Source organism: Panthera pardus, unplaced genomic scaffold, assembly GCF_024362965.1.
Source record: "Panthera pardus isolate Hobbes unplaced genomic scaffold, ASM2436296v1 HiC_scaffold_25, whole genome shotgun sequence".
NCBI lineage: Eukaryota > Metazoa > Chordata > Mammalia > Carnivora > Felidae > Panthera > Panthera pardus.
The window spans coordinates 27,056,871-27,073,891 of record NW_026526821.1 but is presented as its reverse complement, the minus strand read 5'-3'; the positions used below and the strand labels follow the sequence as shown (position 1 = coordinate 27,073,891).

At 51.0% G+C, this 17,021-nt stretch overlaps 1 protein-coding gene across 1 annotated transcript; it reads left to right on the top strand.

Moving 5' to 3' along the window:
• Nucleotides 1-8,300: 8,300 nt before the first annotated feature.
• On the top strand, nucleotides 8,301-9,530 carry ID1 (inhibitor of DNA binding 1). Its single transcript, XM_019458866.2, has 2 exons — nucleotides 8,301-8,849; nucleotides 9,074-9,530. The coding sequence occupies exons 1-2, from the start codon at nucleotides 8,427-8,429 to the stop codon at nucleotides 9,113-9,115; spliced, it is 465 nt and encodes a 154-aa protein (XP_019314411.1). The 5' UTR covers nucleotides 8,301-8,426; the 3' UTR covers nucleotides 9,116-9,530.
• The last annotated feature ends 7,491 nt before the right edge of the window (nucleotides 9,531-17,021 follow it).

The window sequence follows — 17,021 nt, the reverse complement described above, 5'->3', positions numbered from 1 at the left end:
GTACCATGCTGTGCGACTTTGACCTCACTGATGGAGAGTGCAACTTCACAGCTGTTTTTTGTTTTTTTTTTTAAGTTTATTTATTGGGGCACCTGGGTGGCTCAGTTGGTTGAGCGTCCAACTTTAGCTCAGGTCATTATCTCACAGTTCGTGGGTTCGAACCCCACATCGGGCTCACTGCTGTCAACCTATCAGCACAGAGCCCTCTCAGATCCTGTCTCCCTCTCCCTGCCCCTCCTCCACTTGCACTCTCCCCAAAATAAATAAATATTTAAAATAAATAAGTAAATAATAAAATAAAGTTTATTTATTTATCTTGAGAGAGAGAGAGAGAGAGAAAGCTCAAGAGGGGGAGGGACAGAAAGAGAGAGAGGGAGAGAGAATCCTAAGCAGGGTGTACACTGTCAGTGCAGAGCCCGATGCAGGGCTTGAACCCATGAACTGTGAGATCATGACCTGAGCTGAAGTCAGATGCTTAACCGACTGAGCCACCCAGGCGCCCAGTTGTATGTTTTTTTAAGTAATCTCTATGGGGCACCTGGGTGGCTCAGTCAGTTAAGCCTATGAGTCTCGATTTCGGCTCAGATCATGATCTTGCAGTTTCGTGAGTTTGAGCCCCGTGTTGGGCTCTGTGCTGGCAGCACAGAGCCTGCTTGGGATTCTCTCTCTCTCTCTCTGTCTCTCTCTCTCTCTGTCTCTCTCAGTCCCTCCCCCACTCATGCTGTCTCTGTCTCTCTCAAAAATAAATAAATAAACAAAAAAATTTTTTGAAATAAAAGTAATCTCTATGTCCAACACAGGGCTCAAACTCGTGACCATGAGACCCTGAGATCAAGAATTGCATGTTCAGCTGACTGAGTCAGCCAGGCATCCCCTGTGCTGTGGGACTTCGAGCAACTCACTTACCCACTCTGGGCCAGGGCCTGTGCTTAGCTCTAGGCAAACAGCAGTGACCAAAGGAGCCATGCTTCCTACCCTCCTAGGGCCCTCTTAGGGCTCACAACTGTACCTCCTGGGGATAGAGTTGGGAGGGAGACCATGGAGCGAGGAAGATGGGCAACACCCAAGAAAACAAAGATCATTTCAGATGGTAATAAATTCTATGCATAATTAAGACCAGGGGAATGTGAAAGAAAGTGAATACCCATAGGAGGTTCTAAGAGGGCCTCTGAGGAGGTGACATTTAACCTGAGACTTGAAGAAGAAGGAGAAGTCTGGTGCTGATCTGGATCAGTGTTCTAGGCAGAGGGAACAGCAAAGGCAAAGGCCCTGAGGTAGGACCTGCTAGTGTAGCAGAAGAGGCCCTGTGGTCAGTGAGAGGAAGGGTGGGGAAGGCAGCGAGGTTTGAAGCGGTGAGCCGGGCCTGCAGGCTGGGGAGAGGTTTGGATTTGATCCTCAGTGTGATGGGCAGAGAAGCAATGTTGGCTGAGGCACGGTTCTGGGGGTAGAGTTGGGGGGGGGGGGGCTTGTCGTCTCCTGTTACAAGGGAGGGGGCGGGGACTGCCAGAGCCAAAGGTCTCTCCCCCGCAGCTCCGGCAGTCCCAGCCCAGAGGCGCCGGCCTGGCGGCTGGAAGACCATGCTGTGGGCACATCTGGGGAACAGCTGCCGGGCCAGGGCCAGAGCAGGTCACGTGGCACAGGCTGGCCCGCCCTGGAAACTACAAGGCCAAGACTCCGAGAGGGGCAGCGGTGAACGTGCCGGGCACGAACCCGTGTCAAAAAGGATGCGCTCTGCAGTGTAGACACACATGCACACAAGTCTTTCGGCCCCACATGGCCAATGCCTCAGAAGCCAGAGCCCTGAGATTCAATGCCTTGTCCCAGCTGATCTGAAGCAAATCACTCAACTTCTCTGCGCCTCGGTGGCCTCAGTTATAAAGGGAACACAATATGACTACTTCTGTCATGGGTTGTTTTTTCCTTCATTCGACAAATCAGATGGTGCCAGGTGCGTGTCAAGGGCTTCCAAAGAGACCACGAGCACGAACCCTGGGCTGGGACCACAGGAGTTCATTTAATGAGTCCTCCAAATTTCCTGGCCACCAAGAGGAGTCTGTCAATCTCAGCTGACCAGTAGGTAGGACTGGGAGGAAAATGCTCCCTCAATAGCGCCAAGGAGAGGGTGAGAAAAATGCCCATTTGGCAACCAGATACACAGGGAGTCTTTGTTTCAATTCCTTGTCAGGCCTTAAAACTGTAAGAGGGGCCCCTGAGTGGCTCTGTCGGTTGAGCGTCCGACTTCAGCTCAGGTCATGATCTCACGGTTCGTGAGCTCGAGCCCCACGTCGGGCTCTGGGCTGATAGCTCGGAGTTTGGAGCCCGCTTTGGATTCTGTGTCTCCCTCTGTCTGCCCCTCCGCTGCTTGCACTCTGTCTCTCGCATTGTCTCAAAAACAAATAAACCTTAAAAAAATTAAAAAAAAAAAAACTGTAAGAGATGATAACCAATGCCTGGGAGTACTGAAGATTTTCTGGAATGAAATGAAGCCAACTTTTACCCCTAGGCCTGGGATCAGTGTGCGTATAGGAGGATGTCCTTATTTCAGTTGGAAAGTCTGAAGGGAGTACCATGAAGAGAATGTTTCAGGGGGTGTGGAAGCCCGTCTTACAGAGCCCACTAAAACCCCCCAGAAGCAGAACCGTAACCAAATGGGTCCTAAGGGCCTGGCCTGGAATTGACCAGTTGCTACTACCATCGGCTGTTTAGTTAGCATCTACTGTGTCCCAAGACCATGGCAGGCACTTTGCCAGCCTAATCTCAGTGACTCCTCTTAGTAACTTAGGGAGACTTGTACCTTCAAATCCCGGCTCTACCGTGACCAAGCCACAGGACCTCAGTTTCCTCGTCTGTGAACTTACCATTTTGCCAGTGGGGAAGCAGAAGGCTGTGAGAGGTGAAGGGTGTTCCTCCAGGTCACACGGTATAGCAAGGATTTGAAGCCTGACCTGATGGAGCCTGAGCCCCGGCCCTTTCAACTGGTCCACAGCCAACAGACTCTCCTCAAATTGTCAAGGTTTTACATGTGTCCAGACACCAGTGCCCTCACAGGTCTTCATTCAGCCCATTTCTCCTTGTGCCTTTCCTATACAGAATGCCCAGAGGATAAGTCACCTCCTCTAGGGAGCCTCCCTGAAACAAACTTAAAAAAAAAAAAAGAAAAGAAAAAAGAAGTGGGCAAAAGATTGACAGGTAGCATGGGGGTCTCTGCGATGGAACTGTTCTGTCTTCACTGTGGTAGTGGTCGTGTGAATCTGCACATGTAATAACATCGCATAGCACTAAAAACACGCCTACAAATGAATGTGTGTAAACCTGGTGAAATGTGGTTGTGATTTCGTATTGCCAGATGATACCCTTAGGAAACTGGGTGAAGGCTAGAAGAGATTTCTCTGTATTATTTCTTTTAATTTTATTTTATTATTTAAAAAAACCTTTTTTTTTAACGTTTATTCATTTTTGAGAGAGAGAGAGGGAGACACAGAATCCGAAGCAGGCTCCAGGCTTTGAGCTGTCAGCATGATGCAGGGCTCGAACCCATGAACCGTGAGATCATAACCTGAGCCGAAGTCAGATGCTTAACCAACTGAGCCACCCAGGTGCCCCTCTCTGTATTATTTCTTATGACTACATGTGAGTCTACAGTTATCTAAAATAATGGGTTTTTTAATGAGCAAAAGAAGTGAATAACCCTAAGAAGATATACGGATGGCATATAAACACATGAAAAGATGCTCAACATCCTTAGTCATTAGGAAAATGCAAATTAAAACCGCCGTGAGCTTCTACCACCCATCTGTTAGAATGGCTGAGAAAGGGGTGCCTGGGTGGCTCAGTCGGTTAAGCGTCCGACTTCGGTTAAGCGTCCGACTTCGGCTCAGGTCATGATCTCGCGGTCTGTGAGTTCAAGCCCCGCGTCGGGCTCTGTGCTGACTGCTCAGAGCCTGGAGCCTGTTTCAGATTCTGTGTCTCCCTCTCTCTCTCTGACCCTCCCCTGTTCATGCTCTGTCTCTCTCTGTCTCAAAAATAAATAAACGTTAAAAAAAAAATTTATAGAATGGCTGAGAAAGACTGAGCATACCACCTCTTTGAGAGGACGCAGAAGAACAGGACTCTCAGCACCCCTGATAGGAATGTAAGTGGTACACTCACTCCGGAACACAGTTTAGGAGCTTCTTGTAAAGTTACATACATTCCTGCTTTGTGACCCAGTCATTTCACTAAGTATTTGCCTAAGAGAAATGAAAGCAAAGATTCATAGACTCACTTGTACACAAACGTACAGCAGCTTTATGTGTACTACCCCCAAACTCCAAACAACCCAAACGTCCGAGACAGACGAATGGATAAGCAAATTGTGGCATATCCACACACCGCTACTTCTGAGTAATAACGAAGAATGACCACGGATGAATCTCCAAATAATTATGTTGAGTTGAAGAAACGAGGCTGAAAAGCCTTTACTTATTATTTATTTATTTATTTATTAAAAAAAATTTTTTTTGAGAAAAGAGTATATATACAGTATATCCTATACTCCATTTATATGAAATTCCAGAAAATGTAAACTAATCTATAGAGAAAGCTAGTGGTTGCCTGGGCACTAGGTGGAAGAGGGGGGAGGGAAGGATTACAAGGGGCAGTATTTGTGTCGAAAGTTATCAAAGTGTACACGTTAGGGGCGCCTGGGTGGTTTAGTCGGTTAAGTGTCCGACTTGGGCGCAGGTCATGGTCTCACTGTCCATGAGTTCGAGCTCCACACTGGGCTCTTGGGCTCTGCACTGATAGCTTGGAGCCTGCCTGAGATTCTCTCTCTCTCCTTCTCTCTCTGCCCCTCCCCGACTCATTCTCTTGCACTCCCTCACTCTCTCAAAATAAATAAACTTTTAAAAAGAAATTTAAAAAAATGTACAAGTTAAATATTTGCAGTTTGCATGTGTCAATTACACTTCAATAACACTGTTTAAGGACAAATCTAAGAATGAAACATCTATGTGAAGGTAAAAGTGAAATTCCTACTTCATAGTGTTCTCCTTCCCTTACTCCTCTTCACAGTGGTGAGTCATGTCAGGAATTTGATGTTTGTTTATCTTTTTTTTCTTTCTAACATTTTTTGTTGAGGTGCAACTTATTTATTAATTTAAAAAATTAAACTTTTTAGACATTTATTCATTTTTTGAGAGACAGACAGTGTGAGCGGGGGAAGGACAGAGAGAGAGAGAGAGAGACAGAGAGAGACCGACTCCAAAGCAGGCTCCAGGCTCTGAGCTGTCAGCACAGAGCCCCACGCGGGGCTCAAACTCAAGAACCGTGAGTTCATGACCTGAGCAGAAGTCAGACGCTTAACCAACTGAGCCACCCAGGCACCCCCTAAAAAGAATTTTTTTTTAAGTAATATCTACCCCCACACTGGGGCTGGATCCTGGGATCAAGAGTCCCATATTCCACTGACTGAGCCAGCCAGGCACCCCTGGTGAGGTGCAGTTTAAATACAATGAAATGCACGAAGTATACAATTCAGTGTGTTTTGACTAATTCATGCACTGTGTACCCCACACTTCATCATCATATAGAACATTTCCATCACTCCAGAAAGTTCCCTCACACCTCTTCCTTGTCAACCTCCCATAAGCAGCCATCATTCTGATTTCTTTCACCATAGATTGGTTGTGCCTATTCTAGAACTTGATATAGGAGAAATCACACAGCACTGTGTTTGAAATTCTTCCTGGAGCTTGATTTCCTCCCTTTTTTATTTTTATTTTTATATTTTTTAAGGATTTTATTGTTAAGTGATCTCTACACCCAACATGGGGCTTGAATTTACAACCCCAAGATCAAGAGTCACATGCTCCGCTGACTGGTGACCTGACTCAGCCAGGTAACCCCTATTTCCTCTCTTTTTAAACATTCATTTCCAGATACACTTGTACTTGGGAGCAATGTTTGCTTTTTTACATGCAAGAGGTCCTACCTTGACCCCCAGTCTCACACTTGCTTTCCCAACAGCAGAATCTAGGTATCTCTCAGCCATACTTCCCGTCTGCTGCATGGCCATTTCACAGCACTGATGTTCCATTCATAGTGTATATGTTCCATTCATAGTTTACATAATGCCCCGTTGGTGGACATTGAGGTTATTTCAAATTCCCCTCTTGCCAATAGCACCTCAGTGAACATCCTTGAGCAGATATCTTTGTGTCTGTGAATGTAGGTTTCTCTGGAATTAATGCCAGCAGGTAGAATTGATCCGTCAATGAATAAACACTAGGCAATGAAATAATACTGTAATTTCCTCTGGCCAGTCATTATCCTTCCAATTCTTCAGGAATTGTTTCGCACACCAAAAAGTTCTCTCTGGTCATTGGAAGATTGCTAAACAAGGCTTAGGGACTTTGGAGAGTTGGGGCGAGGGGTGGTAAAGGGGATGAGGAATCCAGTTAATTAATTAATAATGTGTCTCTCCTTTGAAGCTGGTCTCACCGATCAGTTTTCCTGGTTTCCCCATGTGGAGGCAGAAGCCGGGGTTTACTGGCCCCTCCCCTAGACTTCTGTGGGAAAAGCAAACCGGCGGATGCCCGGTGAATTAATTGCTGGTGGGGGGTGGGGAGGGACCATAATATCAATTCTGTCTTTGGTGGGCACAGTATTTTAGTCCTGCTCTAAAGCTGTGTGCCCTTGGGTGGCTATTGTAATCCACCATGTCCCCGCCTGTGGCCAATCTAGGGCTCTGGAGCAGACTGCCTACCCCGGCAGGAAGGGATTGCATTACAATAAAGTGCCCCTCTTATAATAATGCAACCATTACCATAGCCATGGCTCTTGGGAGGCTTTTTGAGCCTCAGTTTCCTCCTTTCCAAAAAAACAACAGAGCCCCACTCGAGAGCTGGGGCCAGGGTTACAGAAGATGATAAGGGCAAACGCCTCACACACAGTGAAGTACACAGTGCCCGATGCGAACTCAGAGTTCAATAAGCCGTCACCTTTGTCATTATTATCAAAATACCAGGCAGATACTGTATTAGGAATCAGAGAGGGCGGAAGACCACTAACTTCACCCAGCTTCAGAGTTGGGATCAGAACTCTCCCCAGACGGGAGGGGAAGCTGGGGTGGATAAGGAGGTGAAGAAACGTCCCAGTGATCTGAGGTGTGGGCCTGGTGGGGCGATTCCCAGGTGTGGAGCCGGGAGGTAAGGTGACCCTTCCCAGTGACCGCGCCCGCGCGGAGCGCATTCCCAGCCTTCCCGCCCGCCCGAGGTCCGCAGGTGACTGGCCGAGCGGGGCTCAGTGGGGGAGCGCTCTAGCCGGGTTTGCAGTCTCCATGGCGACCGCCCGCGCGGCGCCAGCCTGACAGCCCGTCCCGGTTTTATGAATGGGTGACGTCACGGGCCTGGCGTCTAACGGTCTGAGCCGCTTGTTCAGACGCTGACACAGACCCGCCCGGGAGGTGGGGGGGAGACTCGAGCTCCGCAGCTGCCGCGCCGTGGGAGGGAGACCCTGATCGGAGGTCTTGGGGGTGGGGGGGAAGGAGGGGACAGGAAACAGCCAAAAAAGGGAGAAAAATTCAAAAATAACTAGTTGATGCAGATATGGGGAATTTTTGCAGGGCGATGCAAACTTAGGGTAGAATCAGGGGATGCAGACCCCTCGGGGCTCCTTCTATCTAGTTCGTGTCCCGGAGGACCAGGCCCCCCAATGCCAGAGGAAGACTTTCTCGAATTAATTGCTCCCAGCCCGAGGAGCCTAGGTATAAAAAAAAAAAAAAAAAAAAGTCCCAGAAACATTAACCAGCAACTTTCTCCGGGAATTGGGTAAGGGAGACCAGCTCTGGGAAGCAGAGTGTGAAGGGGGGCCCGCTTTAAGTTTTGGTCCAAAGAGCCGGGAGATCAGGCTCCCAGAAGCCCAGGCCCCAGTCAAGGGCTCTCTAGATAACCCAGAGCCAGCCCCTTCCCCACAGGGGCCTCAGTTTCTCCCATCTATAAAAGGGAGCTGAGAGGTGAGAAAATGAACCTGAGAAAACGGATTGTTCAAGTCATTTTCCTGTCGGCAAAGCCTCCTCCGCGAGGAGCCCAAGGTAGCCCTCGCCTCCACTAGCCACCCCGCCCCGTGCCCTCCCACTCTCTCTGCTGCTGAGACTCGGGTTCCCTTTCCAAGGCCGCGAGGGTGCACAAGCAGAGCAGGAGGCGGAACCCAGAGGCGCTCGAGGCCACGCCTTGAGATCTCCCATTGGCTGCTTTTGAACCCCTGAGCCCGCCTCTAGTGGGGTGTGTTGGGTTGGCGGGGGAGCGCCCGGCGTCTCTATAAAACGTGGGCTGCGGGGCTCCGATCTCGCATTCTACAACCGTCTTTTCCCTGCTCCGAGGTCTCTCTTTGCCTTCGCCCGGCGTCCTCTGTGCGCTTCGTTGCCCTCTCACTCCGACGCCAGAATCATGAAGGTCGCCACTGGCAGCGCCGCGGCCGCCGCGGGCCCCAGCTGCGCGCTGAAGGCCGGCAAGACCGCAGGCGGCGCGGGCGAGGTGGTGCGCTGTCTGTCCGAGCAGAGCGTGGCCATCTCGCGCTGCGCGGGGGGCGCCGGCGCGCGCCTGCCTGCCCTGCTCGACGAGCAGCAGGTGAATGTGCTGCTCTACGACATGAACGGCTGCTACTCGCGCCTCAAGGAGCTGGTGCCCACCCTCCCCCAGAACCGTAAGGTGAGCCGGGTGGAGATCCTCCAGCACGTCATCGACTACATCTGGGACCTGGAGTTGGAGCTGAACTCGGAATCCCAAGTCGGGACCCCTGGGGGCCGGGGGCTCCCGGCCCGGGCTCCGCTGAGCACCCTCAACGGCGAGATCAGCGCTCTGGCGGCCGAGGTGAGGTCCGAACTGGAGCACGGGAGCATTGTCCTTCTGCAGATGGGGAAACTGAGGCCCGCGGTGGGGGGAAACTCGGCCCGAGGTCCTCCCCCTCCTTTCGGGCGCTTACTTGCCTACGCGAGATCGGAGAGAGCGCTCTCTTAACGCTTCTCTTGGGGAAGGGCTTGCAGCCTCGTCCCTTCCAACCTGCCCGTCTCACCTCTTCTCTCTCGTTCCCACAGGCGGCTTGTGTTCCAGCGGACGATCGCATTTTGTGTCGCTGAAGCGCCTCCCTCAAGGACTGGCAGACCCCAGCCCTCCAGGGAGCGAGAGGAATTCGTGCTCTCTGATCCTACCGAGCGCCTCGCCGGAGGTGGGGAGGAACAAGATTGAGATCAGCGACCGTGGGGCGCTTGCTGAATGCAGCCCAGGGTTGGCGGACTGAGAGGGCAGGCCGACCCTCCCCTCTCCACCAACCAGCCACCAGAGACTTGGGGGGACGGCCCCCCGTGTGTTTCTATTTTTTGAAAAGCAAACATTTTAAAAAATGGTCACGTTTGGTGCTTCTCAGATTTCTGAGGAAATTAATTGCTTGGTATTGTATATTACAATGATCACCGAGAATATTGTTTTACAATAGTTCTGTGGGGTGTTTTTGTTTTTGTTTTTGTTGTTATTAAACAAATACTTTAGACTGCGGTACAGTTGCAGTGACTTCTTGGACTCAGGGGAGGGCCTTGAGGGAGGGGGTTGACCCCTGACCCCATTCCCAGCTGGTGCTGGGAGGGGGGAGGGGGACTAGAAGGCCACATCTGGACTGTCGCTTTTACCGACCTGAACTGAGTGTTTTCCGGTGTCTTTCAAGTCAGTTCTTTTCCCATCACTGGCCATTTCCCTGCTCCCCAGTGTCATAAAATTAAATCCTCTAGACTTCTAGAGTCTTGCCAGGTGGTCATTGGGCCACCTGGGTCACCTGGGGAGGTTAAAATGCAGATCAACCTAAGTCCCCCTCCGGGTTGAGTATTCAAACAAACCATGTAAGTCGGAGAACCAGGTCACTGGGCCACCTCCCTCTTCACCCAAGGTAGAGGAAGGGGAGATCTAAAGGAAAGGCTTTCCCAGAGCCTGTCTGAGGTAGGACTTCTGTCACCCCATTTCCCAGTAGGAGGTGCCTTCCCCGTCTCCCTGTTGGGCCGCCTAGCCCTGGATTGTAGCAGGCTGCCCTGGGGCTCCTGGCTTGTCCAAGTGGGTGAGCAAGTTGGCAGGGCCAGCCTGGGCACAGCTGCTGAGCCACCTGCTCTGGGTCCGGACTTGGCCCCCTCACCCTGGCCTGGGTATGCCAACAGCTCAGACAAACGTCTCTCCCTCCCCCAGGGTTCCCGTGTGGGCCAAGGAGTGGGCGAGTCCGTCCCTAGCTCCAGAGCAGGAAAAAGGTGTCACTCGCAAGGGACTATCTGCCTGGACATGTGTGAGTTTGTACACGGGGTGGCCCTGTGTGTGTGTGTGTGTGTGTGTGTGTGTGAGACAAGGAGACAAGAGCCAACTAGTAATTCTCCCCCACGGGGTTGGGTCATCTGTTGGGGTACAGGCCTGGGAGTGTGGATAAGGATGTGCACGGGGGTGCGTGCAGGAGGGCAAATGTGAGCACATGTGTTCTACAGATAAGTGTGTGCAGCCGCCAGCCATTTGGGCTTGTGTGTTCTGCCTAAATGCATCATGGGCATCTCTGCGTGGGTCTGGCTTGATGGATGGGTTTGTGTGTCCCAGAGATGTGGAACCGCACTGTGGGTTTCTAAGTGTGTAATTGTTCCGTAGGCCGGCTGGCATTCCTAGGCCTCCGCTGGTCTGGGGTGGAGGTGTGGGCAGCTGTGTTCAGGCAAACCCTCCCTCAGGAGTTCAAGTACCCACCCTGGGAGCAATTATTAGGCCCTGGGGCACCACCCCTCAAGTATCCCTACCACGTGGGTTCCGGGGGAACAACCAAGCCCCCTGCCAGGGCAAAGAACTTGTCCCCCAGAGGGTAAGGCCTATTAATACATTTTCCAATAAATAGAATAAAGTAAACAGCACCTACTACCACGAACCTGTTCCATGCTCCACTCTTTACATAGCGGATCCCATGGATCCCTGTGGGGCTAACGGCTGCATTCCGATTTACAAGAAACAGGCTCAGAAGGGATGAACAGCATCAGCAGCCAATGAAAGATTATCACCCACTGAGCACTAACATTGAGCCAGGTACCTTCCCACCCGGAGCACGTTATGGACTTAATCGAAGAACACGGCATTTGGAGGTAAATCATGTCCTTTGCTACTCCCCGCTCCACACCCCACCCCGCTGCTGTTTTGTGGCATCGACTTCTCAGAATTGTTGTAGAGAATACACGGAACGGAGCGCTTCGCACGCAGTTTGGTAGTTATAAATTATCATTATTAACTGTCGCCTGTGTGTCCTTGGAGCGTCCTCAGAGGCACACGTGTGCACCCACTCCCTCCCGTGTGCGCCCCCCCCCCCCGCAAGCCCACCCACGGGCACGTGGGCGTGTCCCCCCGCCGTGTCCTCCCACGCGGGAGGGCCTTCCTCCAGGGGAGGAAGGGGCTGTGGCGGGGGCCTCGGCCACCTCCCCCGCCATTCAGGCACACTCTGGCTTCCACGTTTCCCTCTTTTCCCCTTTGGCCGGGGCCCAGCCCATCTGGAGGCCGGCTCGGCGGCGGCCTGGGAGCGTTTCCATCAGCTGGGCCCGAGGAATGCGGAGCTATTTAACCTGAGCATCCCCAGGTGTACGGAGGCGCCTGGCTGTCTGGGGCCCGCCGCCCTTGGCACGGCCGCGCTAGACAAACAGCGCCGCCCCCGCCCTGCCCCTCCGCCCGCAGCTGCAGCCGGGCCTGGGAACGGGCGGGCGCCGGGCTTGCATCAGGCTCGCCTCGCAGGGCGGGGGCGGGGTGGGGGGACACGACCAGGGGCCGTCGTGACTGTGTGTGTGTGTGTGTGTGTGTGTGTGTGTGTGTGTGTAGCACGCAAAAACCTGCTCTGTGTATGCACAAAACCCTGCTCTGTGGGGTGTGTGTTTTGGGGGGGGGGGGGTCAAATGCAAAACTCTGCTCCTTTCAGTGCTGCTTGGGAAACCATTAACTCCTTAACCCCTCCCGGACAGGGTGCAGGGAGGAGCAGGCACAGAAGCCACAGAGAAACACCAGGACGGTTTCTTGGGCGTTAGACCGACCCTGCCTGTCCATGGCTGTGGGTCTGAGACTCGAAGTTTTTTGTTTTTTGTTTTTGTTTTTTTTTTTTTAATTTAACAAATATCTATAGGGCACTTATTATGTGCCAGATATCATACCAAGGTCTTTTAAAATTTACTTCATCTAGCCCTCCTCACAGCTGTACCGGAGAAGTGCTATCATGCTCATTTCAATCAAAATAACAGCAACGACAATAATAATAGGCTAACATTTCAGTTGGGAGGCTGCTGGATCAGCCTGGGGATCAGCCTTGCCGCTCATCACTTCACCTGTTTCAGCCTCCATTTTCTCATCTGAAAAATGGGATCCAGAACGTTGCCTCCAAGGATCAGGTGAACCAGAGTATATAAAAAGCTTTAGCATCGTGACTGGCTCATAGTGGACACTTAGTGTATGTTGGTGCTTTATGGGCTTATTGCTATTTCTACTTTTCAGCTGAGTAAAGTGCAGGCATCAATCAGAGAGGTGACGGGACACTGACTTAGAGGGCTTTTCAGAAATCAGGTTGGTCCAAACAAGGCTAATGAGGGGTTTCAGGTTCCCATAGGACATCCGGTTGGGCCGTTTCATCATAGTTCCGGTCGAAATCATACCTGGTCATTATAGATTTTTGTTTGAAATGTATAAGCTGGAAAAATGAAAGACACATAACGCAAATCACAATGTTTGCAACCCATGTTTTGACATTTCTTAATTAAAAAAAAAAATCGAATTATAGCCCCAAAAGATGGAAATGGCCCAGGCTTTCTTGACCTCTAAGAGGTGCTGTGGGTGCAGGTTCTTCTGTGGGAGCCGGTTGTGAGAGGCAGGTCACATAGCTAGACCCAGGTCTTGAAGCAGGTAGAGACCAACCATTCTGTGGAAATGGCCGCTCCTTCCGAGGCCGAGGCCAAGGGATCACCAGGCCCTTACCTCTGGATGCACACTCTCCCCTCTGCAGAAGTAAGGGTGCTTCACACACAACCAACCAACCTTGCACCTGCCTGTTTGAGTTGCCCAGGGCTCAGAGTTGGCTTAATAAAGAGGTACCCTGGTACCCCCCACATTTTTGTCTCCTGAGACTAAAAAGCTCAGCCATATAACCTTTATTTGTGCCAGCTACTCTAATTTGAGGTCCAGGAACTTCTGGCCAGATAGGGCTTTCCACCGCCAGAGGTCATACAGAGCAAGGCTTTCCTGGGACGGGCGGGCCTATGATCCCAGCACGGCTGCCGGAGAGAAAGGAGGTGAGTCATGGCCAGGCCAGGGTCCGGGAAAGGGAAGGGAAGGGAAGAGGAAACCAGAAGGCCTGGAGGCGCACATGGTTGGAGGGGGAGCCCTTATCTTCCCAGACCCGCCCTGGCTGGTGCTTCCTGCCCCAGCTCTTGCAAAATCTCTTTCCCAGTGCTGCCCCCAAGGTGGGTGCCTTGGGCTAGTACAGGGTTGCATCAGGGGCTTGTGCAAGGGGCAGCTGGGGACAGGGGACAGGGGACTGGGGCAGTGCCTGCAGGCCAAGAGGGGCAAGAAAAGGCAGACTCAGCTTCTAGGCCCCGTGCCACTTGTCACCGCGCACTTGCTGCACCTTCCAGGCCCTCGACATCCTCAGCTTTAAAATGGGTGTTACAGTCATTGTTCAGAGGTTTCAGTGACCTCATCCTGATCCCATCCACTCCTCAAGCCCCAGGCTAGGCTATTGTCATCTCCACCTGGAAAACTGTGCCAGCCTCAACTGGTTTATTCAACAGATAGTTATAATGCTCCTACCATGTACTAGGAACTAACAGGGCTGCAGGAGCTAACAACTTAGATAAAAATCCTTGCCCTCTTGCAACTTACGTTCTAGTGGAGGAAGACAGACAGGAAATAAATATGCATAGGTATAAGTAGAGGCAGCTTCACCCAGAAATTACTGAAGCTTAAACTTCAAGTCTTCTTGCCTGGAAAGAGTCCTAGAAACATGTTCATGGTGTGTGTGTGTGTGTGTGTGTGTGTGTGTGTGTGTGTTTGTGTTTTGTAAAATTTGCAAACCATTGTGCCTAGGATGCAAAAATCTAGGTTCCATGAAACCTAGATTCTCCCCTGGATATGCAAAGGGGGAGGGGCACCTGGGTGCTCAGTCCGTTAAGCCACGGATACTTGGTTTTGTCTCGGGTCATGATCTCAGGTTCACGATGAGTTCGAGCCCCGCGTGGGCTCCGCTCAGCCAGTGCAAAAGCCTGCTTGGGATTCTATCTCTGGCCCTCCTCCATTCGCACTCTCTCTCAAAATAAGTAAACTTTAAAATAATCACAAAGGGGGTGGCGCCACAGGATCCAAGCTTGAAGGCATGGGTGCAAGAGGCGCAGCAGAATCAATTCTACGGGTGTTAGTCGTTTCTTCAGCTACAGCCCCCAACTTCTGCCAGTGGTAGGGAAAGTTGGGTAGATGAGAGCACTCCCGCACGCCGCTGAACAACTCCGCGCCCCAGCAAACGCGGGCGCCCTGCTGGCTCCGGCCTTCCTCGGTCCACTTGCGCCCCCTGGCGGGAAGATCCAGAAGTGCGCCAGCGCGGGTGAGAAACCAAGCAGGGCCGTCGGAGCCGTACGGCGGGCGGCGAAAGCTGGTGCCTTGGCGGCCTCTGGCGGACTATCTGGAAACTGCAGGTGGCTAGAGCTGTGCGCACTTTGGAAGAGCATTTCTGTGTCTGTGAATGTTTGTGTACAGGTACGCCGCAGGCTTGGAATCAGAGATATCCGCCTTCAGCCCTTGCTCTTATCAGGGCATTAGCTACCCTTTCCCCAACTCTTTCATCCCCTTTTTTCTTCCTTGCTCTGTGACAACCCCCTCTGAGGCCTCATTACTTCATCTATAAAAGCAGATCTTGGACAAATCCTTGAAATGTTTCAAAAACTGTGAAATGTACTATATATACAAAAAAGCAGATATTGGCTAATGTATACAGTTTGAAGGTAATAATGAGCACTCAAGTACCAGCCACTCTGCTTAAGAAATGAAAGATTAGGATGGGGTGCCTGGGTGGCTCAGGTGGTTAAGCATCCCACTTAGGCTCTGACTTAGGCTCAGGTCATGAATCCACCCAAGGTGGGTTCAAGACCCGCGTTGGGCTCTGTTGCTGATAAGCTCAGAGCCTAGAGCCTGCTTCGGATTCTGTATCTCCCTCTCTCTCTGCCCCTACCCCTGGTCCCTCTCTAAATATTAAAAAAAAAAAAATTTTTTTTTAAGAAATGAAAGATTAGTTTCTTTTTTTTTTTAATTTTTTTTTTAACGTTTTATTTATTTTTGAGACAGAGAGAGACAGAGCATGAACGGGGGAGGGGCAGAGAGAGAAGAGACACAGAATCCCAAGCAGGCTCCAGGCTCTGAGCCATCAGCCCAGAGCCCGACTCGGGGCTCGAACTCACGGACCGCGAGATCGTGACCTGAGCTGAAGTCGGACGCTTAACCGACTGAGCCACCCAGGCGCCCCTAGTTTCTTTTTTTAATGTTCATTTATTTTTGAAGGAGAGAGCACGAGCGTATGCACAAGCCAGGGAGGAGCAGAGAGAGGACAGAAGATCCAAAGCAGGCTCTGCGCTGAGAGTGGAGAGTCCGATGCAGGGCTTGAACTTACGATCCAGAAGATCATGACCTGAACTGAAGTCAGACTATTAACCAACTGAGCCCCCCCGGGCACCCTAACAGACTTGTTCTTTTGAGGCCCTTGTGTGCCCCTCTAGATAACAAACCCCAGCCCTCCCTGCAACACATTGTCACGATTCAACTTGGTGTTAATTAGTCATTTGTTCTTTTATTTTTTCCACATGTGCACCAGTTTGCATCCTGAAATACGTTATTACTTAATCTTACCTGGTTTTTGCCTTTTATGTAAATAGAATCATACTACATGCAATGTTTTGTCACGTGCTCATAAATTACACAAGAATCATCCATGTTGGTGGGTGTAGACTTAGCTGCATAGTCCTCCACAATGTGATTTATTTACCTGATCTCGTGTGGATGAACCTTTGGGTTGTTTCGTGAGTTTTGCTATTGCCTAGTGGTGTTGCTCTGAACGTCTTTGCGTGCGTCTCCCAGTGAACGTGTGAGGAGGGAGGGCGTGCGCACAGTTTCAAAGTTACCAGGTTGGACTAGAGTCTATGTTAATTAAAAAAAAAAATTTTTTTTTACATTTATTTATTTTTGAGAAACAGAGTGAGACAAAGCGCGAGCAGGGGAGGGGCAGAGAGAAGGAGACACAGAAGCAGGCTCCAGGCTCTGAGCAAGGGGTCAGCACAGAGCCTGATGGGGGCTCGAACCCACAAACCGTGAGATCACGACCTGAGTCGAAGTCGGACGCTCCACCGACTGAGCCACCCAGGCGCCCCAAGAGTCTGTTAATGAAACAGAGGAGTCAGAACTGGGAGGTCCCCCAAGGTATCACTGAACCCAACACACTTATTGTAGAAAGGGAGACCCAGAGAAGTGAAGAGTGATTTGCCCAGAGTCCCACAGCCTTGGTCTCCTATCATGGCCTCGGAGTAATTTGGGGGACATTTCCTTCCCATTTTGAGGAGTAGCAAGATTATTTATTTATTTATTTATTTATTAAAAAGTTTATTTATATAAATAATCTCTACACCCCACTGGGGGCTCAAACTGATGACCCAAGCTCAAGAGTCGCATGCTTTCCAACTGAACCAGCCAGGCACTCCTATTTTACCTTCAAAATTGTCCTCTCGGCTGCTTTTAGAATTCTGGGCAAAGTGGAAGCACCGACTGCTCCTTGGAGTGCGTCCCACGGGCAAACAGACTCACATTCACCGGATCTCCAAGTCCTGCCAATTTAACCCCTGAATGTTCCCCAAATCCACGCACCTCTGCCCATCCCCCCCACCACCACCTGGTTGCCATCATGTCTCGTCTGCACATTGCAGTAGCCTCCCCACTGGTTCTCCCTGCTTCTCCCAGTGTCTGCCCCATGTTCTCCAC